Source organism: Aotus nancymaae, unplaced genomic scaffold (genome assembly GCF_030222135.1).
Source record: "Aotus nancymaae isolate 86718 unplaced genomic scaffold, 86718_ANA_hifiasm-v0.15.2.pri h1tg000004l, whole genome shotgun sequence".
In the NCBI taxonomy this organism is placed as follows: domain Eukaryota; kingdom Metazoa; phylum Chordata; class Mammalia; order Primates; family Aotidae; genus Aotus; species Aotus nancymaae.
The window spans coordinates 24,442,354-24,468,205 of NW_026988415.1; the positions used below are offsets into that span (position 1 = coordinate 24,442,354).

Genomic DNA, 25,852 nt, shown 5'->3' on the forward strand with positions numbered 1-25,852 from the left:
TAAAAACATGTGCTACGGCCAGACGCGGTGGCTCATGCCTATAATCCCAGCACTTTGGGAGGCCGAGGTGGGCGGATCACGAGGTCAAGAGATCGAGACCATCCTGGTCAACATGGTGAAACCCCATCTCTACTAAAAATACAAAAATTAGCTGGGCATGGTGGCGCGTGCCTGTAGTCCCAGCTACTCGGGAGGCTGAGGCAGGAGAATTGCTTGAACCCAGGTGGCGGAGGTTGCAGTAAGCCGAGATCGCGCCATTGCACTCCAGCCTGGGTAACAAGAACGAAACTCCGACTCAAAAAAAAAAAACAAACAAAAAAGAAAACATGTGCTATTTGAGACTCAAAGGGACTAAGAACAGACTACCTTTGGGATAGATGGACAAAATTAAATCTGACAATGGAGAGTTCTGAGGACATTGGTCTGCTAGATACATTGCTTTTTAAAAATCTAAGACTTTCTCTATAACCCATAGTGAAGCTTCCTTATAATTGAAATTGGAAAAAAAAAAAAAGAGAGCCTTTTTCCCAAAACGTGAAGTGGATATCTCAGATAGCAAACAGTCCTCTTAATGTGAACAGATACAATTATTGCTGGGATGTGGAAATCCCTCCATACTACATGCAATGCTATTAAACTGCTCATCGAGGCCAGCATGGTTCTCTTAACCTTTGCCTTTCCTTAGGCCAGGGGAGTCAGGACTGAGCAATTTGGTCGATATGACTTTTGATCAATATTTCCAATGTTTTCTTGGACAATTAGTTTTATAGATATTTTGCTAATTTGTATCTTTCGGTCAAAGCAAATCTAATGTTTATTCCAGACATCAAATTTGATGTTCTGAATCATTGTTGCACTTACAGACTTAGTGTATTTTGACAGTGTGACAATGGAAATTAATAGAAGAAAGGGCATCTAGGCATGGCAGGACTGAAAAGTCCTGAAACAGATCCTGAAAGCATTGACAGGCATGAATCTCACAGATTTCCAGCCAAATTTTGTCTGGCTATCATTATTTCTGTTTCTTGTATCTAACAATACAATAGATTCTGAACAGCAGGATTGAGGATTTCACAAAATTGGTGTAACTGAGATAATTACGTCTTACTGTTCATCTGCAGTGGTACTGACTCAAGAATTACAATTCTTTGAATAATAGGCTTCATATTTTTCAACGATGACATGCAGAGAATGTTGGTTCACGGATTGTTTCCTTTAAAATGATTCTTGATGCTCAGAACTTTCTGTCTGTGGTACGTTCATATAAATGCTTATGATGCCAATTATTAAAACCAGAGTCTTTCTCCCACAGGTGATGGTGGCTATGCCAAAGATGCAAAGATGAAAGCCCCTTCCTCCTTAGCAGTGTCACCTGATGGTACCCTCTATGTGGCAGACCTCGGAAATGTTCGAATTCGTACCATCAGCAGGAATCAAGCCCACCTAAATGACATGAACCTTTATGAAATTGCTTCACCTGCTGATCAGGAACTGTACCAGTTCACTGTCAATGGCACCCACTTGCACACCCTAAACTTGATAACAAGGGACTATGTTTATAACTTCACCTACAATGCTGAAGGTGACTTGGGTGCAATTACCAGCAGCAACGGCAATTCAGTGCACATTCGCCGTGATGCAGGTGGAATGCCCCTGTGGCTTGTGGTGCCTGGCGGACAAGTATACTGGCTGACCATAAGCAGCAATGGAGTCCTGAAAAGAGTGTCAGCACAAGGCTATAACCTGGCCTTGATGACCTACCCAGGAAACACAGGACTTCTGGCTACCAAAAGTAACGAAAATGGATGGACAACCGTTTATGAGTAAGTTTCTAATTCTCGACATGGGCTTTGTTAGGTTTTTATGTGAAATTGTATTACACTGGGAAAATGGCTTAGTAATTGCTGGGTGTTACATGCCATTTTCTCCTAACAACCAGCATAAAAAAATTAAAAAGTCAAGGAGAAAATTTTACCCAATTCTTAGAGTTCAGACCCATTTTTCCAGAGCAGTTTGCAGAGCTTAATAATAAAAACATGGACTGCATGCAGGAAGACTCAAGTGTGGCACTGCAGGAGACAGGAATGAGGTAGAAGTACAAGTACTCAAGAAATTTACAGCCTCCCTGGGAAGACAAGGTAAAATTTCATTTAAATAACAAAACTAGAGTATAGTTCTAAAGCAGCAAAGAAGCAGTGTGACTTAACAAGTATTTATTGAGCCCTGTGGGGTTTAATGAATGAATAAATGAATATGTGCCCAGCCCAGCCCAGCCCAACTCAGTGTAAGTTGCTGTGGGAGGCAAGAGAGAAGTTCAAATATAAGAAGTGGACCCTGGAAAGAAAGAGGAGAATTATGCAGGGCAAATGCTGAATAGGAGAGTCTCCATTCCACTGGCTGCTTCTGTAAAATGAAGAGCTAAATGCTCTGTAAGGGATTGGGCTTCCTCGGGTCCCTGCACAAGTCAAATAATCCAGCACATTTTGGCATTTACAGACTGGAACTGTGATAACTTTGTTTAATTGGGAACTCACACAAAGTGTGTCTGACAGCAAGCTACTAGGAGGTGCCATAACACAGAAATAGAGACCATTGTTCTTGCCTTTTAAAGCATAGACGACCTTGTTTGCAAGTCAGCCCATTTAGAAAGCTGGTCTGCTGGCACTCAGGAAGCATTTTCCCCACAAAAGGACTTGCTGAGATTTTAACCAGTATACTGAGTGAGATAATCCATGGAATCTGAATTCAGAGTCTGGAATGGCATCGAAGTTGAAGAATGTGAGAAGTGGAGATATTAAAGTATGAGGGGTTCCAAGTGTGACTATTTTGGAAGGATATACAAAATATGTCCAGTCCCATGAAAGCCTCTTGAAGAAAGGGACAAAACAATTGGCCTTCAAGTTTTGGATCGTTTTCCAAAGAAATGCCATCTATACAAAAGAGCCAGACAGCTATTTTAGTTTCACTTACAAAAATGTATTCAGTTGTTTCTATTACAAGTCTTCCTCTATTTTTTGAAACAAATTCTCTTACATCTTAATAAGAGTAATAAAAAGCTATGGTTAGCTAAAGATTTACTAAGTGCCAGGTACTGGGCTAGGTAATTTACATATGTGAGTTTATTTGATCGCCATAATAACAGCATAGGATAGGTGCCCCTAAGTATGCCCACTTTACAAATGAGAAAAACTGAGGGACAAAATAGTTAACCTGCCCTGATTCACGTAGATATATCCAGGATTCAACCACCAACAGTCTGACTCAAGAGCCTGTGTTTTTAAATATACTACCCTTAGAAAAGATAAAGTTTCTAATGAGAAGCTTTAATGTCTTTTTTAAAAACTCAAGCCAGATCACACTGCAGCTGAAATTAGGCAAACAGTTATTTTGAAAGCTAATGGTGGAATTCAGTCCCACAGCAAGAAATGGCTGAAGTATTAACTAGTTTTCAAAAGAACCAGTTCAACCATTCCTGTATTTGTTCAACAAATATTTGCTGAGCACCTACTACATACCATACAATGTTGTAGGTGCTGGGGATATAGCTATGAACAAAACAGATAAAAATCCCTACTTTTATGGAATTTATATTGTACTGGAGGAAGAGGAATAAGATGTATAGAACTTCAAATGGTGATAAGTTCTATGGAGAAAAATCTAGTAGGGTAAGGGAGATCAAATGGGTGGGGCAGAAGAGGTTTTATTGCAGATTGGGTCGACAGGAAAAGCTCCACCAAGAAGGTGACTTTTGCATAAAGATCTGTAGGAGATGAAAGTAAGCCATATGTATATCCGGGGCGTGGGGGGTATGAGGAGTATTCCAGGCAAAGGGAAGAGCAGAATAGTAAGGCAGCCATTGTGATGGAAGTAGAATGAATGAGAATAATGAGGACATGAAATCAATTAAGTAACCAGAACTACTTCATGTGGGGCCTTGTAGGCCACTCTCAAGACTCTGACTTTGACTCTAAGAAGTGGAGCCACTGGAGAGTTTTGAGTAAAGAAGTGATATTAGCTGACTTTCATTTTTTAAAAACTCACTCCGTATTAAAAATGGACTGCGTAGTAGAAACGGGAACCTTACTGGGAAGCAGGAGAAACTATTGCAATAATGCAGGCGAAAGATGATGACTTGGACCAGGAAGTTGGGCCAGTAAGAGGTGCTAGAATTCTGAATATATTTTGACAATAGAGCTATCAGGACTTACTGAAAGATTGAGTATTGGGTGTGGGAGAAAGAGGGGTCAGAGATACCTCCGAAGTTTTTGGCCTGAGCAACTGGTTTTCATTTACCAAGAGGGGAAGATTATACAAGGAACACATTATACTGGAAGGTTGTGAGGTGGTGATTGGGAATTCAGTTTTGGATATGATCATTTAATTAGGCATCTAAGTGAAAATATCAAGTACACAATTGTATATATGAGTCTGGAATTGAAGGGAGAGGATGAACAGTAAAATTTGAGATCTACTAATGTTTAGATTGCATTTAAAAACCATGAGATGGGATGAGAGCTCTCAATGAAAGTGAGTATAGACAATAAAGAAAAGACATCTGAAGACTGAGCATGAAGCACTGCATGTTTAGAATTGAGGATATGGGCCTGGCACGGTGGCTCACACGTGTAATCCCTGCACTTTGGGAGGCCGAGGTAGGCAGATCACCTGAGGTCAGGAGTTTGAGACCAACCTGTCCAACATGATGAAACCCTGTCTCTACTAAAAAATACAAAAAATTAGCCAGGTGCGGTGGCAGGTGCCTGTAATCCCAGCTACTAGGGAGGCCTGAGGCAGGAGAATCATTTGAACCTGGGAGGCAGAAGTTGCGGTGAGCTGAGATCGTACCACTGCACTCCAGCCTGGGTGACAGAGAGAGACTGTCTCAAAAAGAAAAAAAAAAAAAAAGAATTGAGGATATGAAGAGGAACCAGCAAAAGATACTGAGAAGGAAAGGCCACTGAAGTGGAAAGAAAATGAGGAGAGTGAGATGTCCTGGAAGCCAACTGTGTTAGTCTGTTTGTGCCGCTATAACAAAATACATTAAACTAGTAATTTATAAAGAACAGAAGTCTATTTCTAACAGTTCTGGAGGTTGGGAAGTCCAAGGTCAAGGTGCCAGCAGAGTCAGTGTCTGGTGAGGGCTACTCTCTGCTTCCAAAATGGCACCACCTGCGGAGTCCTTATGTGGCAGAAGGAGCAGGGCGAAATGGGACCTAGCTGGTTCTCCCCAGCTCTTTTATACGATTGCTAATTGCATTCATGAGGGCAGAGACAACATGACCTAATCACCTCCTAAAGGCCTCACCTCTTAATACTATCAGATCGGCAATTAAGTCTCAATATTTGAATTTAGGGGGACAAATTCTGATCATAGCAACAAATAAAACAGGTGATTCCGAAGAAAAGAGTGATCTGCTGTGCCAAATATTCCTAATAAGTAAGATGAGGACTTAGAATTGACCATTTGATTTAGCACTGTGAAGAGCAGGCACTGTGATACATGGGGGACCAAAGCCTGAGGAGAATAGTCTCTTAAGGGAGAATGGATACACAAATGTTCATAGCAACATTATTGATAATCACTGAGAAGTACAAACAACCCAAATGCCTATCAAGTAGTGAGCAGACAAACAAAATGTGTTATATCCATGTCATGAAATAGTATTCAGCCATAAAAAGAAATAAGTTCTGCTACATGCTACAACATGGATGAACCTCAAAAACATTATGCTCAGTGAAAGAATCCAGAAACAAAGGACTCTTCTGATTCCATTTATATGAGATGTCTAGAAGAGGCAAATCCACAACGGCAGAAAATAGATTAGTAGTTGCCAAGAGTTGAGGAGAAGAATGAATGGGGAGTGTCTGTTAATTCGTATGGGGTTTATTTGGGGCATGAATAGAACTGTTCTAGAAGTGGCAGTGATGGTTGTACAACATTGCAAATGTACTGAGAGTCACTGGATTGTACAATTTAAAATGGTGATTTTTATGGTGTGAGAATTATATCTCAATAATAATAATTTAGAAGACTAGGAGGAAAGAGATTGTAGACAATGAGTAAAGAACTCTTTGTGGAGTTTTGCTGTAAAGAAGAGCAGAGAAATTGGAGCTGGAGGAGAAACAGAGTAAACAGAAGAGTTTTTTAAGTGAGAGAGATAACAGCTTATTTCTATACTCATAAAAATGATCCAATATAGAGGGGAAAATTGAGGATGTGGAACAGAGAAGGTAATTTTTTGCCATACAGTTTGTGTGCTTGTTTTCCACTGGCATCACACTGATGCAGGCACTTTGTGGTAGGCAAGCTTCTCACAGTGAACGTGGCCCAGGCCTGTTACCAGGACTTGGCCAACAGTGAGTGAAAAGGCATCAACTAACATCATTTTTGAATAACCAATCTCAACCCACTAAGCTATGAGAAACACAGACATCCACATGGGGGTAGTCATGAAATTTTATGGCCACAAAGAGATATTAGATGTGATTTTACAAATGAAGAAACTGAAACCCAGAATAGGGAAGTAATTTGCCCATTCACCTGCTTGTTGGCTTATCCAGAGTCAAGTCCTTGACCTTCTATTCCAGTGGTCTTTCCACTGCTGCCACACTGCCTTCCAGAAAAAGGAGGACCGTGTGGGCTTACGACAGTTTCCCCTCAAGTAGCAGGAAAAGAGAAATAGGGTAGCACCAGGAGATGAAAAGGGAGGCTGAATAATCATTTGCCATTTCTCCCACCTTCTTAACTCCAGCCACAATTATACTGAAACCCTGTTGGTCAAATAGCATCTGTTGAAAGGAGAAGGTACCTCTTCTCCTGAAGCAGTCTATTCTGATCCTGAACAGCAGTCCTTAACAAAACACAGCTCCTGTCCCTTCTTGCCTGTAAACAGGAATGAGCAACTTTCCAACCTTCATAATGTGACTAACTCTTCCTGCAGTCTTTGTACAAGATTTTACCTTTTTTTTTTTTTTTTTTACTTTTGTCCTCTAGTGCTTTGGCTAATTCTGAGTGCTTCTTCCAGTTTTTTCTTGTCCTTCGGAAGTTGGAGAACACAGAATTTGACCTACTCTTCTAGTCAGGGTCAGAGCAGTGCTAAGGTCGGTAAAAGGTTGCCATACCACTGATACCAGGCCCTCGTAAAAGAACTTGAGGAATTCCCTGAGGTGAAAGGGAGGTTTCTTTATGTGGACAAAGGGACAAATTGTTTGCAAAGGTGGAAATAGAAATTCTGTCCTGAGATGAGCCTAAGAGAAACAGAAAGAAACAGAAGTGAAATTTGCCAGGATGGAAGACAGTCGTGTAACAGTAGACCAGTCCGTAATCCATTCAGCTTTCTATTATCTGCAGTTATCAGGAGGAAAAATGACATAGATGACCCTGAACAGTGGATAATCCAAATGGGATTTTAAAATGCATCTTGTGGAGTGGTAGTGCATGGGCTTTTATTATGTAGTGTGATGTTGTTTAAATAGTTCACTGATTTTCATAATTCCATTTGACTTGGACCAGGATCAAAATTGCACACCCCACGTGTTAGTATTTGATGCATCACTGCCCATGACTGTCCCAAGTGTGGGAGGAGGGGGGAAGCTGACCACAGATAAACAGGTAACAAGGAAGTGATTGTCAAGGCAGAAATACCGGCAGAAGGAGGCAGGCATTCTGGCCCGAGGCGCGGGTGGGCTCCTAATTGTAATAATGCTGCTGAAGCTGAGATCTGAGGGAGGGGTCTAGCAACTCACACAGCAGACAAGCCTTTCTCCACAAGGCTGCAAGAGTAGCCAGGATGCCCTTGCTTGTTTCTCTGGCAAAGGCTTCTGCTCTACTAAACTGAAAAGGTCCCAGACTAAGGCCAAATCACCAGTCGTGTCACTGCTGCTGGTCCAATCTCAATTGACAGTTCCTCAGGCCCCTTGCCCTTTGTGGGAAGCCCTCCCACTCGAAGAAGACTCTCCATTTACATGATCTCTTGATTCTTGGTCTTCTCGTTCTCTGTTTCTGGGCTTTATTAACACATCCTCTCCTCCATCGAGAAAACAAAAAAACAAACAAAAAACCACCACCCACAAGTTGAAGAAGCCTTCATAATATCTCTGGGAGCCTTCTAGACTGTTTTACAAATGCCCAGTTTTATCATGGATGGCTAATGACAGATTCCTCCTTCTCCCTTATAAGATCAGAAGGGATAGGGGGCAAGATAAACAAGCCACGTCTCTGGCTGAGATATTTGCCTGGGGATAGGATGTGATTCCCATGCAGAAATGCTTAGTGATGCCCAGTAAGTCCAAACACATGCAATGTTTCCAATGCCTTCTAGAATCCCCAAGTAGAAAAGGAACTAAGGCATTGTATAGTTCAGCCCCATGCCTCCAGGCAGGTGAATGATTTCAATTAAACAAGAACATAGAAATGTTGACTGTTACTTCAGATCTTTAGAAATAGAGACTCGACACCCTTGCTCGGTCACCTCTCCTTGTGCTTTATGTCTTTGATAAGGATCAAGAGTGGGTAAAACAGAATTATCGTGGGTATTTCTGGGAAGAACTGAAATAAAGACAGAGAGTGAACAGAAGTAACAGAGGCTGGTAGGGAAGTTTAGCTAAACTGTACAGCACATCTACGTAACCTGAGTGTGCCCTCCCAGAAGCACTATAGATGGTTCTGTCGGTTCTATAACCACATTGGCGCTCATATCCACCCCCATCCTTTTTTTTCACTGGCAGCATCCTATTTATACTCATTCAACAAGTACATGGAGTGAGAATCTACTCTGTTTCAGACACGGAGAATATAAAAATGAATGAGACACTGTGTCCTCCCTCTAAAGATGTGAGAGTTGTACAGTCTAGCGAGGAAGACAAATCCCAATGATAGGCCATCACAATATATTTAATGAAGGTAACAGACCACCATCTTCTCTTACATGAACTGAGGCTGCAGCCTCCTAACAGTTCTCTCTGCTCCTTGTCTCTCCCCTTCCAAGATTCATTGCCACCAAAACACTGTTTGAATCATCCTTTTATCCCCTTGAAAAACTGTCTATGCTTCTTTATTGTCTACTGACTGCATGCTTACCTCCAGAGCCCAGTAAGCCAGTTCCCCCGTGCTCCGGCCCCAGCATGCCTCTCCAGCCTCATCTCTCACTACCCTCCTATAAGAACCTTGCGCTCCAGCAATGCTGGTCCCCCAGTAGACATCCCATCAGTCTATGTGCCTTTCTTCATACCTCAGTTTGGAATGCCTTCCTCCCCTCCCCAATCTCTACCTACCTTCTAGGAGTCAAACACCACCTGCTTCTGCTCTTCTTCCTTCTCTTCTGCTCAGCCCAGCTGAAAATGACCTCTGCCTCTTCCTAGCTTCTACAGTTTCTTCTTTACAGAAATACATGGCAATATTCTGGCATTAGAGTTATTTGTGTACATATTGTATCTGCCCTACTAGACTGAATTTCATTCAGCACTGTATCCCTGGTCCCTAGCACAAGACTCTGATATTTATTGAATGAAGGACAAATGAAGATAGAAGGGTATTATGACTTGGAACTGAATCATAGGACGCCAGAGGAATTTATTGGTGAGGAAAGAGGAATCTCATATTTCCTAAAGAATTCTTATTAGGTTGGTCAGCTTTCTGACATGAGATGTAAAGAGGGTCTGACTCTTTCATATTTCCTTTAAAAGAATAAGTAATGAATTTTTCTTCTATTATCTGCAATATTTTCTTAAAAGCAAAGGTGTAGGAGCCTCTAGTTTTATCCTGAACAGTTTAACTCTGGCTTAAATTGTCCTCAAAGGAAAGGGCAAGCTATCTCTTATGAGAAAATACCAGACCAAATATATTTTTAATAATGTGTAAATATCATCTCTCCAACTAAACTATATGCTTCTCAAGGACAAGAATGGATACTGAATTTTCTTTACAAATGTTTCCTTTGCTCTACTGGGGTGCACATGTGTGCACATGCACATACACACTCAAGTGCACGCACACACTCAAGTGCACACACACATTCAAATGCACATGCACACACACAAGCGCACATGCACACACACAAGCGCACATGCGGACACACACTCAAGTGCACATGCACACACACTCAAGCGCACATGCACACACACTCAAGTGCACACGCACACACTCAAGCGCACATGTGCGCACACACAATCAAGTGCACATGCACACACACTCAAGCGCACATGCACACACACAAGCGCACATGCACACACAAGCGCACATGCGGACACACTCAAGTGCACATGAACACACACTCAAGCGCACATGCGGACACACACTCAAGTGCACATGCACACACACTCAAGCGCACACGCACACACACTCAAGCACACATGCGGACACACACTCAAGCGCACATGCGGACACACACTCAAGTGCACATGCACACACACTCAAGTGCACATGCACACACACTCAAGCGCACACGCATACACTCAAGCGCACATGCACACACACACACTTAAGTGCACATGCACAGAGCCTATGACAGTGCTGAGGAAAAGGGTGAGTGTGCTCAATACTTAACTGGCTGGTGCCCTCTGGGTCCATCACAGTGGAAGCCTGTAAAATCAGGACAGCAACAGACAATTTGATATCAAATCTCCTCTTACCAAACCCACTTCTGATGACTATGAAAGCAACTGTCATTTCCTGATGATACAATTCACCAGCTAGAATTTGCATGCCTAGTTAGTTGAGTGCTATGCCATGGAGGCAGAGAGGGTGGGTTTGCTCCCATGCTGTGGCCTGAGGGGATTAGTTGAAGCATATTGGGTTATACTTTGCGCCGAAGGATGAAGGCACCAAAGGGAAACACGCAGCAGAAGAGATTTTGAGTAAACTTGTTTTTTGGACATTCAGTCTGGAAAGATGCATTCCCCTGTGATGACAGAAAAAAACTCAAGTAAGCCATAGGAAGCGAAGTCTCCCTCTATTTCTTATCCACTTTGAGCAATCTTTCCAAAATTGTAGGAATTACCCACTGATATGTACATCTGCCTATTTTTCTTCCTTTGGAAATGACCCAAAAGAGAGGTAGGGCCTGTATGTTTTGATCCAGGGCCATATTGAGCATCAGAGACATCACCCTGCAGATACCGTTAAATGTGATTGCTTTGACTGAGACTAGCAGAACTGGGGTATGTGAGTGTGTTGGAGTTGGGGTGCTTTATCATGGAGTTACAGTCAAGGCACACTTTCATTTGCCTCTCTGGCCACAGAAAGGAAATGAGGCAATATAACTTTCCAGCTACCCAACAACTGGACAGGCCCATGAGAAATATCTTATTCCCAGCACCATTGCCTCCTTCACCAGAAGAAACAAAAAACAAAACAAAACAAAACAAGAAGCAGTCTCCTAGCTAAATCTATCTGGGTAATTACAGTCTTATCTAGGAATCTTTAGCTTGCCTCTCTGAATATACTACTGTCAATATGGGGAGTAGGGATGGGTACAGAATGTGTAGGAACATGCCTGTGCTCTTGGGAATAAGCTTTACAATGTATCTCAGACAAACAGCACCAATAACTTAGCTTAAAAGGTGTTTGGGTAGATGGACTAGGATACCAGATTTAGCCACAGGCCACTGCTAAGGTTCATTGGGAATTCTGATCCTTGTACCCCCATGCATGGATGGCTCAACTGGTATCTGATCTTGTCATCTTGCTCTGATGAGTGGATGTAACCACTGCTCTTACCTTTATATGAGATCTTGCCTTAAAACACGGGGCTGCGTGACTGAAGGAAACTGCCTCCAAGCTGGAAAGTCCATGTGGAACCTGCATCCAGGGCCATAGTCTAAGCTCGGCTTTCCTGGAGGAATGATAAAGAGTGACCTTGCCAAGGGTTGAGGAATCCCTTTAGAAATCAGGAAAGGGAAACCAATGAGGCAAAGTTGCTGGTGCCTCATGTGGAACAGAGAGGAACTGCCTGCATAATCCAGGCTGCTGGGGCCACACTTCCCCTGATAAGAAAAGCATGCAACAGCTTCCTTCTGTCTACTGCCTGCAAACTCCTGCCTCCTCTACCTTTGGATTATAATGGCTGGACATTGGGCCGGGCATGGTGGCTCATTCCTGTAATACCAGCACTTTGGGAGGCTGAGGCGGAGGGATCAAATGAAGCCAGGAGTTTGGTACCAGACTGGCCAACATGGCAAAACCACATCTCTACTAAAATTACAAAAATTAGCCAGATGTGGTGGTACACATCTGTACCCAGCTACTCAGGGAAGCTGAGGCACGAGAATCACTTGAACCAAGGAGGCAGAGGTTGCAGTGACCCAAGATCACACCACTGCACTCCAGCCTGGGTGGCAGAGCGAAACTGTCTCAAAAAAAAAAAAAAAGGCTGGATATTATTGTTTTCCTCCCCTGGAAGGAAGACCAAACAGACAAGGTTGGGGCTAAACTGGGTCAAACCTTCCCATGCTCTGTTCTTGCCAGGGGCCTGCTTGCTTCTTGTAGCCACAGAGCCCCACAGCAGGCAGATCATGGGCAAACTGCCTGGGCAAAGGGAAGGATTTTGCCATCAATCCCAGAAACAAACAGCACCCTTCAGTCTTTCTTTGATAATGAGTCCTTAGCTGCATAGTAGCAATGTACCAACTATATTGACTGAAATCCATTTAAACAAAGGAGACACTGAATTTAACATCTAGGGCTTGGCATATCTATGATGTCAATAACCTATCTGATTCATTCTATTCATATATGCGACTGTTTTAACTGGTAGTGTGTATGTGTGTGTACACACATGCACATGTATATGCAGAAGTGAACTTGAGGTGGCATTATGTATAGGCTGAAGTTCAAGTCTGTCCTATAAAATATAGTCCAGCCCCTTTTCCCAAACCTACCCAAGGCTAGTATAGTTATTAAAATTTGAGCAACTACCCAGCCTGAGTTCTTTAGAATGTAATGGATTAATACTGAATTACTACGCCACTTTGCATAATTGCTGGGGGAGGGAGTAGTAGAGCCAGTGTCTACCATTGTGTCCAGGCTGTACCCTGCTCATTTTGGGTAAAAAGAATATAATTGTTTAACATTTTAAAAGCAAATAAAAGTGCTTAAATATTTTGTAATTTGCAACTTGAAAACAGTAATGGGTTTCCAAGTGCATGTCTTTACTTTTAATGAAGTGTTTATTTTTCATGGTTCTATTGGCAATAAAAGAACAGCTCCACATCAAAAGCCTTCAGGGAAGCAGTTTTCATTTGGAGGACAGTGAGATTGCCAATAATTCTGAATTTTTTTTTTTTGAAAAAGTAAACTCCCTAGACTCTATTTCTAGATCTAGGTTATAGCCTATTATCCCAGGTAATTATTTTTTGTCTCTTACTCATATAGACAAATTACAAAACATTATGTACTATACTCTAAAAAGATTTTTAAAATTTAAGTGACATCAAGATCGGGGGTTCCAGAATGTTTTAATGAACATGTTTCCATTATCCTCGGTGCTTGTTCATTTTGTTGGAAGACTGATTCATTCATTTTAAATTTGGCAACTTAAACAGCAGCATATTATAATTTTCCCATCATAATACAAAGTCAGTATATTGGCTTCTCAGCCTTTGAGGGCCCTTTTGTACCTTCTTTTTCTTTGACAATAGCACCCTCTGCTGGGTTTCACAATCCATCACATCTAATGGGATCGACCCAAATTGCAAACGGAGGCCTCCCTGCAACATTGCACCCAGCAGGACATGATTCATAAATCAGTGTTCCACCCTGGTGATTCATTACCAGATATATTTTTTCTGTAAAACAGCACAGCTCAAGGAAGTCATCAAGAATTCAGAAGCTGCAAAAAATACCTTCGTTTGATTAATCATCTCTCTGACCTTTTTCTTCTTATTGAACAAGGTTAATAATACTTGTTATCACTCAAAGTTAAACTGTATTAGCTGCCAAGTGATTTTTATTTTGCAAAAGCCTGTTATCACTGCCAAGAGGCTTCAAAGCTGGGATTGGTTACATTCCTCAGGTATGACCCCGAGGGACATCTGACCAATGCAACGTTTCCCACCGGAGAGGTCAGCAGCTTCCACAGTGACCTGGAGAAACTGACAAAAGTGGAGCTAGATACTTCCAACCGCGAAAATGTCCTCATGTCAACCAACTTGACGGCAACTAGTACCATATATATTTTAAAACAAGGTAAGATTGTTTCCAACTATACCTGACTGTAACAGCCCCTATCTCAACATCCACCCTGAAACCTGCATACACCATTAATAAACACAATTCACCTCTAGCTGAGAAGATGTAGTCTTCCTGTTTTCCAGCTATGGAGGTTGAAACACAGACAAAATTCACACCTTTTACAAGTTCTCATATCAACTTTGGGCACATCTCTGTGGGAGTCATGAGGTTCAATCCTTGCCAAGTCTGCTCTGCTATCAACTCATTTCCCAGCACCCGGCTGTTTGCAAAGCTCTTTCAGGGTCTGGCTAGGTTATATTAAATAAATGGAGCCTGGGCTCCAGCTGAGCTTAGCATTCTAGATCAATGCCAACATAGGTGAAGAAAAGGGAAAATCTTAAGATACAGACCAAGCAAGAATATAAGTGAAATGAGAGAATTAAAAACTCATTCTATTTGAAGACAGAAAAGTAAGGAAGAACAGAAGAAGAAAGGAAGGAAGGAAGATACGATTTGGAAGGAATGTCTTAGAAGCTAGAGGAGAAGTATACCAAGGGAAATTGATTTCTCTCTGCCCTGTCATTAAGACCTCATTCTGTTGTTAGGTTGTGAGGCCGGCACTCTAAGAGGAATAGTACCAACTTTTGTTGGTGTTATTTTGTGGAGTACAGCAACTGTGATGGTGGCCCCAGGTGGTAAGGTGCTAAGCTGAACTTCATGCTCTTTTCATTCTAGCTCCCAGCATAACAAGTCAGTGAGGGAGTTTAGGAGGGAATTCTTTAAAAATGAAAAAAGAAAAAAACAAAAACAAAAACAGCCTGCAGTGTTAGACAAGAGTCTTTTATCCAAGAAACAGATACTCCAGCTGTGAAAATAACAAGACCCAAATGGATAGGGAACACATTTACCTGTCAGAGTAGTAGTCTAGCCCAGAAGGCAGTTAGGACCACAGCACCCCACCTGCTTATCCCTTCCCAAACGTGCCTCCTAAAACTAAACCTGTCTCTTTTCTGCTTCCTGCTCTTCCCTTCCTTCCCCATCTTCCTTCTTTGCTCTTCTGTCTACAGAAAATACTCAAAGTACCTATCGGGTGAGTCCAGATGGTTCCCTGCGTGTCACTTTTGCTAGCGGGATGGAGATCAGCCTCAGCTCAGAGCCCCACATCCTGGCAGGGGCAGTCAACCCTACCCTGGGCAAATGCAACATCTCATTGCCCGGAGAGCACAATGCAAACCTCATCGAGTGGCGGCAGAGGAAGGAGCAAAACAAAGGCAACATTTCGGCTTTTGAAAGGAGGCTGAGGGTAAGGTTTGACTTTACACAAGATATAGAACTTTTATAGGTTTAAAAAAAAAAACTGCAGAGCCTCCCTAAACTGAAGTCCCATTTCTCCAAAGCTTTTGTAGGTGACAGACTAGTTTATATGATATACTAATTCAAAAGAGGATGCTAATGGCCGATAATGGTTCAGTATCCTTAAATGAGCATTCTAATAGGAGCTTTCTTAGTCATTAGCCAGCTAAAGTGCTCTAATAGTAGCAATTTCAGGCACCAAGAAAGTCTGGCTGGAGAAATGTGTTTAGTCAAAGGAGGCCCTCAGCACCTTTCCCAGCATGCCCTGGAGATGCTTATCAGGTTCACTGAGTTGACCGAAGTCCCTGCTTTTCAGGTAGCTCTTTGGAAAGACCTCACAGGTACACACAAGAGGATGTGAGACAAAAGGCAACATTTGGGCAAAGGCAAGTTAGAAGGGAAAATCGGTGAATGATAGCATCGCCATGAATACATACATATCCAGGGCCAGAGGGATAAAGGACTGAGACCTGGATCACATCCTGCAGAGGTCTGTCCTGCAGACCCTGACTTAATGAGGGATGAATAAAGGAATAGTACTGAGATTGGGCTGAGGAACTCAGAGCTGCCTGGAAGAAGTTATAGATTTGGGAGTTTTAAAGTCCTTACCAAGCAGAGTTCACCAGAGTTAACCAAAAGACCTCTGTCAGCTTTTCTGCAGCACACAAAGCCTACAATCACCATAGCACTCTGTTGACCTATCTCCTCTTGAACATTAACCAGTGTTAGGATGATGTGGCCAACTTTCTACATGTAGTAACATTCAATATCAGCCCTAGAGCAACTGCCAACCTGCAGGAAATAGTCACTCACTATTGAGGCCAGATCTGCTTTGAGCACCTGTGTCACGCCTGATACTGGAAAGCGTTTTGCATTTTCTTTGCTCACAGTAAAAATTTGGTAACCTTATGGCTGTGGAAGTGCAACCACCAAACAACCACCCAATTCCAGAGAGAAGCAGTCAAACCAGTCATGTGGCTTGATATGAACAAAACACAAAATTGCTTACTTTTCAGTCAGTTCTATTGGTGACACACAGACACAGACTTTAGTGGGTGGTAGCTGTATTTTTTTTTTTTTGACAGCTACTGAAGTTGTTTATATGCACAAGTCAATTTGTACGTTTCAATTCTATTGACAAGTTTCTAACAGAATATTTACCAGATATGCCACTGAATGGAGAAATGAAACCAATCCAAATAGTCAAACCTCTGTGTGCGTAGCAGTAAGGGGTTCTATCAGAATCCTTTGAGAAATAGGACCTCCTGGATAGAACCCTGGATGGGGAAGTTAGACATCTGGTCTTGATACCGTGTTTTACTAATGGCTTAAGAAATGCCTTGATTTTTTTTTTCACTTGTAAAATAAAAGTGTACTACTAGAGAAAGTAAGAATTATCAACTTATGGCTTATCAACATCATGGACTCATCACAGAAAGATTGTATTGAACTCCTGATTTCCTAGTGCCTTTCCCAGCTGATAGCCTCGATAAAACATTCTGAACCAAATCATATACTATGTGGCTTTGGGATTTTTCATTCTTTAGGATAACATCCTATATTATGTGACCTTGGAAGTTTCCATTTTCTAGAACAACCAATCCTGTTTTCTGTCCTCCATATGCACAGATAATGGAGAGAAACTATAAATTGTAATTTACACCCCATATCCCAGATTGTTCTTAATGCTGAGAAGCTAATGGTAATAAAACATTTGGGAGCTTGTTAGTGTTAAGGAGCAAAGTGTTTAGTTAGTACTAATTATAATGTGACCCATTTCCCATCCTGTGGCAGAGTTGAGCAGATTTGTGAACTGGATTATAAGGGCAACAAATTCAAGGCCTTCTTCTCTATGTCACTTCTAGGCTACTCCCTGAGGTCCTGTGACTGAAAAATGAGGCCCCTTAGTGGCCAGGTGGTGTTACTATGTATGCTTCTAGAAGTCAAATAACAATAACAGTCATTTACATCTGTTTAGTGCCTCAGAGTGAACAAAATGGTTTCATAGCCAGGATTTTATTTGTTCACCACAGCCATCAATTGTTACTTTCAATTTACAGATAAGGAGACCAAGGCCCAGATAGGTTAAGTGATTTGCCTAAAGTCAACCAGCTATTAAGGAGCAGAGCCAGGGCTAAAATACAGGTCCTTACCTAGCATGGCACTCTTTCTACTGCATCACACTGTGCTGCCTTGTTCCTTAAAATAATTAATCTATAAATCATTGCCCCACTCAGTGGAGCTACCTTGGCAGGGCCTGACTCTTAATTTCAATGCTGACAAAAAGAGACAAATAATGGACTCTAATGTACTGGCAAGTGTGGGAGGCACAGGACAACTGGCTGGCTTCCAGGTAGGAAAAGCATGAAGCGGGCAAAAAGAGGAAGGAGGCTGCTTAACTGGTTAATTTTTACCTGCTCTCCCCATTCCTAGTAATTTTTGTTTATCCTGATGCCTCAATTTCCCCAGATTTGGCATTTCTAATTGAATGAAATGAATACGCTCCCAAAAGGGATGTGTGAATCCAATTTTAACAAAGCAGATTCTCTTTTCCCACTGACTTTATTATTTCCGAGATGGTGTCCCTTCATTTCTGGTAACTTTTCAAGGAGAAAGCTGATGCCAATTTTCTCTTTTCCTGGACCGAAATATGCAGTGACCCATTTGTAAGCATACAAAGAGTAAGCTTCTCTCATGGTCTCAAGTTCCTCAATACCTTAAACTGAATCATTTGTTTCTTGTAGTGAAGCTGTCATTTCAGAGTGAGGGCAGATGGAACTATCGGAGCTGTGGAGACAGAATTTCCGAATCATACAACATAGAAACCCCTTCTGTACTGTGGGAAATGGGGCTCCTTTTTGAAAACCCACACAAAAGTGTGGTTGTAATTTGCAAGTGTGCAGGCCATAAAGCACTAATTGTTCAAGGACAAAATGACAGGTTCATTTAAAGGCCCATTTGGTAAGATGACAGACATCAAATGTTCCCAAAAGCTACCGATCACACCTCCCCCAGACCCTTGTGCTGGAAAGAAAAAGCATCAGAAAAGGATAGACATATCTTTGGAGAATAATCAGTAATTTTTTTTTCATACAAAATCAGGATCCTTTTCAAGGTGACAGAGGCAAAGTGTTGGGAAACAGATACCCCGCTCAGCCTGAGCAGGCAAGGGATTTGTTACATCTGAGCCATCCTTCATCAGCTTCATTAAGTGAAATAAGTCACATTAACATCCTGAAATTTCATTTATTTAAAAAATCTATTTTCCCCAACCTGAGTTGTGTTTGACTCATCTTCCTTGCAAAGCCCTTTTGCATCTAGTCCATGTTTCTGCTCATCTGCTGCATCAGTCTGTCCCCATAAATACATTTCCCTGGACAATAGAGAAATTAGAGTGCAGATAACAAAAGAGGCAATTGTAAAAGAATTGGGCATTCACCAAAAGCATACTGGTTTAGGAACTACATCCAGTTTGTACCTTGCTATGTCCATGGATAGTAATGCTGTCATATGAGATTTATTCCAGCTTTAGATCCCAGAGCTGTTTATAAAATTTTGTAGACAGAGTTGTAAGGTTATAGCAAAATCCCTGAACTGCAGCCTCCTTTGTTAAAAGAAAAACAATGGAGGAGGCTTAGCACTTTATGACCAAAATTATAAAATCAAGTAGGATTATAATGTGTTTACAAGTGAAATGAAGCAAAGACTTATCTAAAACTCTCACAATTTATTTTCTCCTCTACTCAAAGATAATTGAGAATATGGTAGGTTGGTTTTTAAATTAAACATGTGAATGTTCAGATGTGAGCTGAGAAGGAGAAACAAGCTCAGTCGAACACAGGGTCTCAGGCTAACAAATGATGGGGAACTGGGGAGGGAGCCAAAGAGGGCTCTGGCCTCTCCCTCCATTCTCAGAATTGCCTTGGTCCTCAGCTACAGGGTGCTCAGAGTTGGATTCTCATTCACTTCACACTATTTTAACTTTCTTCTCCTCAGGTTTGGTGGAAGTATTTACTTTGTGAAATTTTAGATAGGGAGCCTGACAAGAGATAGATTAATCAGATTAATCTATTTAAAAATATATCTGCAGTTTTCGGTCAAGTAACAGTGCTTTCCCCCTAAGGAGTCCCCTGGAGACAGGAGATTTCTTATATCAAGGCTACTGGGCAGTATTGATTTTTGGGGTCAGGGAATTCTTGGGGCTTACAAATGACAGAACCTGCTATATTTGATTGTGTTTTTGTTTTTTGTTTTTGTCTGCCAGACTGGAGTGCAGTGGCATGATCTTGGCTCACTGTAGCCTCTAACTCCTGGGCTCAAGTGAATCTCCCACCACAGCCTGCTGAGTAGCTGGGACTACAGGCACACGCCACCATGCTCGGCTAATTTTCGGGTTTTTTTTTTTTTTGTAAAGATGGGGTCTTGCCATGTTGCCCCGGCTGGTCTTGAACTCCTGGACTCAAGCCATCCACCCACCTCAGCCTCTCAATGTGCTGGGACTTCAGGCATGAGTCACCGTGCCTAGCCTATTTTTGTTAATCTTGGATCAACCTCACTAAGATAACTAGAAAGAAAGAATTATGTCATACACCATCTCACCTATATATAAGCATTAATGATTTCGTATAAAAAATGTTAAATATCTGTTGTATGGTTACACAGATGAATTGGTTAACAGCAAAATATTTAAGCAAGGGCAAATTAGCACAGGGCAAAAATTGTCCAAGTTAAATAATATAGATAAAGTTAGGTGAGAAAAATGAGCATGATTCTGAAGAAGAACTGGTATACCCATAATTTTGCACTTTTCCCATCTATAAAAGGAAGGACATGGATTGTGCAATCTCTATTATTAATCATAGTATTAACCATAACAACAGCAATTAGCATTCCTTGAAGTCTCACCCTGTATACTGCCACATATTAACTCATTTACCATTCAGAAAACCTTATCAGATGGGTTTATCATTGTCATTCCCATTTTACAGATGAAGAAACTGAGGCACAGAGAGGTCACATAGCTAGTAAGCAGTGATTACAGGATTCAATCTCAGGCAGTCTGACTCAAAAGCCCATTTCTTAAGATCCCTTCTGGTGATAAGGTTCTATATGCTGGCAAGGTAAAGGGAGTGTCTTGGGAGTAAAAAACATTATTGAATCAAATTCTTCAAAAGAATTAGAAACAACTAGTTGTATGCAAGTGTAAGTTACACTGGGTAGTTGGGTAAGAGTGAACAGAAGGGTTCCTTCTAACTCATGCAGTTTTGTGTCAAAGGTTATTATGATGTCATGTAAACTTTTCTAGAAACCTATCACTATGTAAACAAACAATTGAAAATCCTGCATAAATGTCATACAATGATTCTTGTTAAATATGGAATAATTTTTAAAGAATAAAATGTCTAGAGAAATTATACATTTTTTCCATCTATTTAAAAAAGGAAAGTCATCTTTCAAAAAGAAAGAAAAAAATGGAAATTCCAGATGAAATATTAGAGGCTGATTCTAATACTGAATATATGCCCTGTTCATTGGTAGGCAACTCTGTGAAATAAAAGTAGGCATAAGTAAGCTGTTGATTGTCTACCAAGAGATACTAATAAAAAATCAAATCTATGGAATTAATGTAGTGGTTGATTTCTAAAAAATCAAATACTAATTACCTTAAAACTAGTGAGAGTAAAGTAGCATGTGGTACTTTTTAAGATCAACTGTGACTTTTCTATCCATTCTCACAACTTCATAAAAATTAAATGTGGGATCTTCCAAACTCTGACGTGGCTATTTGGCCCATCTCACTTATTCACCTTCCAACTTTTTCAGCAAAAATTAAACAAGTAACACAGTTGTCTTGCGAGTTAAAATGCTAGACAGTGTCCTTGAGAATTCAGCCTTCTCCTCCTTGAGGATGGGAGAAAATCTACTGCAGTGATCATAGCTCAGAGTTCAGCACATTCACAGGTGTGGGTGTGAGAGTATGTGGTCGGTTGAACCACAGCAAATTGCCCTTTGGGTAGGCCAAGAACAGTTAAATATCACCAATTGCCTTTAGATCAACCTACTACAACGTTATTCTTCTAACTGAATGAGCTTCAAATTGGAAGGGTTGAAAGGATTTTCTCTTGAACAATTAGAACACAAAGTTCTCAGAAAGAGCAAGAAAGGGCTTCGCTTTTCCCCATATACCCTCTTTTCACATTTCTGCCAGCAACACTATTCATGGCTCTCCAGAGCACACTCTTCCCTCTTTCCTCTCTGGTCCTAGTTTGCACAATAATCAAGCCCATTTCCTAGTACAGCTGAAAAAACCATAAGGGAAACCAAAGGATGCATTACAGCATAGATCCATCTTCCTTTATTTAAAACATATTACCAAGCACAGTTTTCTCACCACACCATACAGCTTGTCAGTTACCAAACTCAAAGATTTTGTTCAATGCACAGCTGTCCAAAGAGATCCTTTTAAACTTGGAGCTATTCCCAGATTTCAATCCTTTTTCTTCTTCCACCCCGCTACCCTTCTCTGTTCAGGGAAAGGATTAGTGTAGACTGAATACTGAAGGAGTGGAAATAAAGATTGATGGTCCACACTTAGGTCAAGGGCTATCATCTTTCAGGAAAGCAAGCACTTGCATGAATGTGGAGCTTTCTCAACCTTGCCCATGACCCCAGCAGTCAGCAGTGTTCAGCCTAGTTCTGATTCCTATCATAGAGGTTGGTGGCACACGAGCACTCAAGAAGGAGGTTGAAGACAAAGTGGCTCACGCCTGTAATCCCAGAACTTTGGGAGGGCGAGGTGGGTGGATCGCCTGAGGTCAGGAGCTCAAGAGCAGCCTGGCCATCATGGTGAAACCCTGTCTCCACTAAAAATACAAAAAAAATTACCTGGGCATGGTGGAGGGCGCTTGTAATCTCAACCACTCGGTGTGGGACAGGGGCTGAGGCCGGCAAATTGCTTGAACCCGGGAGGCAGAGGTTGCAGTGAGCCAAGATCACGCCATTGCACTCCAGCCTGGGCGACAAGAGCAAAACTTTGTCTCAAAAAAAAAGCAACAACAACAACAAAAAGGAGTTTGGGAGAATTCAGCTGGAAAAACATTCTCTTTGCCAGGCTTCTCACATACGGTTTCCCCAGGAGACTCAGGAAGGAACCTGTGGAGTCTTCAGTTCCTTCATTCTTTTTCAGCTCTTAGCTGAATTTTACATTAACTTCCAAACCCGAGTTTGAAACTAGTGTTTCAGCAGCATTGGAATATCAGAGTGCCTTATCCAGAATCAGAGAAGCACAGCAGCAAACGTCTTGACAGGCAGAGAAAGAACATTAAGCAGAGTTGTCCTCTGCTTGCTTTGTGGTGGATTTTAAACAGTGATCCCTGCTTATGTAGCTATAATGACTTTATTAAGAAATGTGTTCTTGAGTAGTAAACTTAATCTATCAGACAAATAAAACCACAAATTTAGTTGAACTGGAAATCACTTGTTACTTTGGCTCTTTAACTATCATTATAGCATAAATTGCAACAGTTACAACTGTCTCTGGGAGTACATGGATATTTTACAGCTATTGTAAATGAACAGTATTACAGTTGGAGATACGTGGCTGTAAAACCACAGGAAGGGTAGTTCAAGAAAGAACACCTGGTTTCCTATAGGCTTCCAAACTCAGTGTATCAAAAGACAGGAAATATGTGCTTCTCTTATCACCTTTTAGGTGCATATAACAACACATAAGCACCCAACAACAGGTGGCTATATATTTATGCAAGACAACACTGCATGCATTGGCCACAGATGGTATAAAGAGTCAAGAGTCCCAATTTGTGGTTGTACTCCCTGAATTAAATCTACCCGAGACAAACAGCACTTGCCCACAGATGATTTAATTATCTAGTCACTAGTCTTCTGGATACAATTCATGGCATGGAACATTTGATAGGTCCTCTGTCTTTTGCAGAAGTTCAAAATTAGGGGCAAATATCATTAGTCCCAGCTGACCAATAAAGAAACTGAAACCAAAAGAAGTTTAAAAAGCAAAGTGTCACACGCCAATAGAAAAATGGGCAAATGTCATGAGCAGACAATTCATAGAAGATACACACAGGGCCAATAGATGTTAAAAAGGATTCAACCTTACTAGTAATCAAATGAATGCAAATTTAAGCCACAGTAGCATACCATTTTCCCACTCTCATAGTAGGAAAAGTTAACTAATAATACTCAATGCTAGTAGGGATGGAATGAGATTGACTGTCCTACTACTGGATAATGGGAGTATGAATTTGTACAAACTCTGTGCACTATAAAGTAATCTCTCAAGTTGTATTAGGGGTCTTTTAATATGTCTCATTTAACCCAGTAATTTCACTCATAGGTTTCTGTATTATGGAAATGCTTATTTATAAAAATGTTCATCAAAATGTGAGATATGAAAGAAAAATTAAAAACAAAGACTCTACTTTCCGATTTCTAATTGGGAGAAGAGATAAATAAATGTTTATCATGTAGTAAAACAGTACTTTTATAAATACCATTAAAACAGTATTTTTATAAATACCATTAAAAGCTATATTTTAAGAATATCTAATAACACAAGGAATGCTAAAGATAAAACGTTAGCTGAAAAAGGACACAACACTTTAAATATAATTCTAGTTGTATGTTTTAAATGTATGCACAGAGATTATGCCAAAAAAGTAAGATAAATGGAATGAAATACAGTGAAGTGTTAACAGTGATTTTTCATTAGATGGTGGGATTACAGGTAATTATATCCTTTATACATGTCTATATTTCTAATTTTCCTGCCATAAAAAAGTCATCACTTTTATAGTCGGGGATGTGGGGGAAAGGTTACTTTTTAAAGCAAAGAGCACAAGATTCTGAACGAGGGGAAGACCAGGGTCTGGTATGAGAACATTAGCTTTGCAGTCATCCAGACCACTAAGATCAAAACTCTTTCTGAACCAGGATTTTGAACTTGGATCCCTGAGACCCGAAAAGGTTTTATGTTTGGGTTTTCAGGAAGGTTCAAAGGCCCCCTAAGAGTATATCAAAAATGTTAATAGATACACACTTTATGTGCACTTTTCTTGGGATATATTGCATAGCTTTCAGATATTTAAATAGATCCTTGACCACAAAAGTTAAAATTAACATAAAGTTTAGTTGAGTAGCTAGTGAATCAGTTTAATCTGACTATGATTAATGTAGTCAAATCCTAATGTGAGTTTCTTTCCTTCCCTTCATTAACAAGATGTTTAACATTTCATTCGGGATCATGTTGACAACTCTTACAGATATAAATCTAGTACACTAAGCTACAATCACCTTGGAATCTGAAATGTGATCCTATTCACAAGCCTAAATAAAATGAGAAAAGTAATTATTATGTTATAAAAAATCACAATTACTAGTTTTGTTTCACAGTTTACCAAGTACATGTATATGTAATCTCATTTAATTCTTAGTACAAGTTTGTGGTATAAAGTGGTAACATCACTCTTGTTTCACAGATAAGAAAACTAAGGCCCAGATAGAAGAAATGACTGGTACGCAGACAAGCAGCTAGTTTAAATGTCTCCTAACTCCGGTTCACTGCTATTTAGACTCCTCAAAGCCTCTCCTTTTTCATTCTTGTTTTTGTTGCTGCCAGATACACTAGGATTCTCTTCACCCAAATCAGAAGTCTGTCCCCTAAAAGCTGGGTGAAGGGTACACAGCAGCTCTACCATTTTTGCAACTTCTTGTGAGTCAGACTATTTCAAAATAAAAAGTTTTAACACAGCAAAACACAAAACCCACTAAAACTAAAACTTAACTAAACTGAACTAAGCTAAAATAAAATAAATTTTAAAATTCCTTCCCTGCACTTTCCACCTACCCCTTCTTCAAAGCTCCCCTCTTCCACAGGGCCTTCTTCAGTGCACTGGCCAGCAGGGACTGAACCTCTTAATGACTAAAATCAGGAACCACACCTTTTTTTTTCTGAAACACACACAAAAAACAGTTGAGGATTGCATTTTCTAAGCGATTGTGTTGTAATCAGCTACCCATAGCAGAAGTTACTGGTAAATCTGGCAAACACTGACACTACTAGCTGAAAAGAGGGAAAAAATCAGGTCAATTGTCCAACTGCTGATTCTTCTAAACTTTTTTTTTTTTTTACTAAGTCATTTAGTTATTTGGTTATCTTGTGTGAACCCAAATGAATTTCATCAGTCACGCACATTTGAGTACTGTCTTTCATAGAATCCAATGCAAGATCCCTTGAATCAGGATCACTCTGAGACTAGAAGGTTTTGAGGTGCACAGAGAAAATGCTAGCATACAGTA

General features: G+C 40.8%; 1 protein-coding gene across 1 annotated transcript in view; it reads left to right on the top strand.

Moving 5' to 3' along the window:
- Positions 1-25,852, top strand: part of TENM1 (teneurin transmembrane protein 1) — a 789,930-nt gene that overhangs the window by 746,768 nt on the left and 17,310 nt on the right. The window contains exons 27-29 of the mRNA XM_012475269.3: positions 1,313-1,823; positions 14,010-14,182; positions 15,235-15,470. Coding sequence (XP_012330692.2) covers positions 1,313-1,823; positions 14,010-14,182; positions 15,235-15,470 — 920 coding nt within the window. The remainder of the gene's footprint in view (positions 1-1,312; positions 1,824-14,009; positions 14,183-15,234; positions 15,471-25,852) is intronic.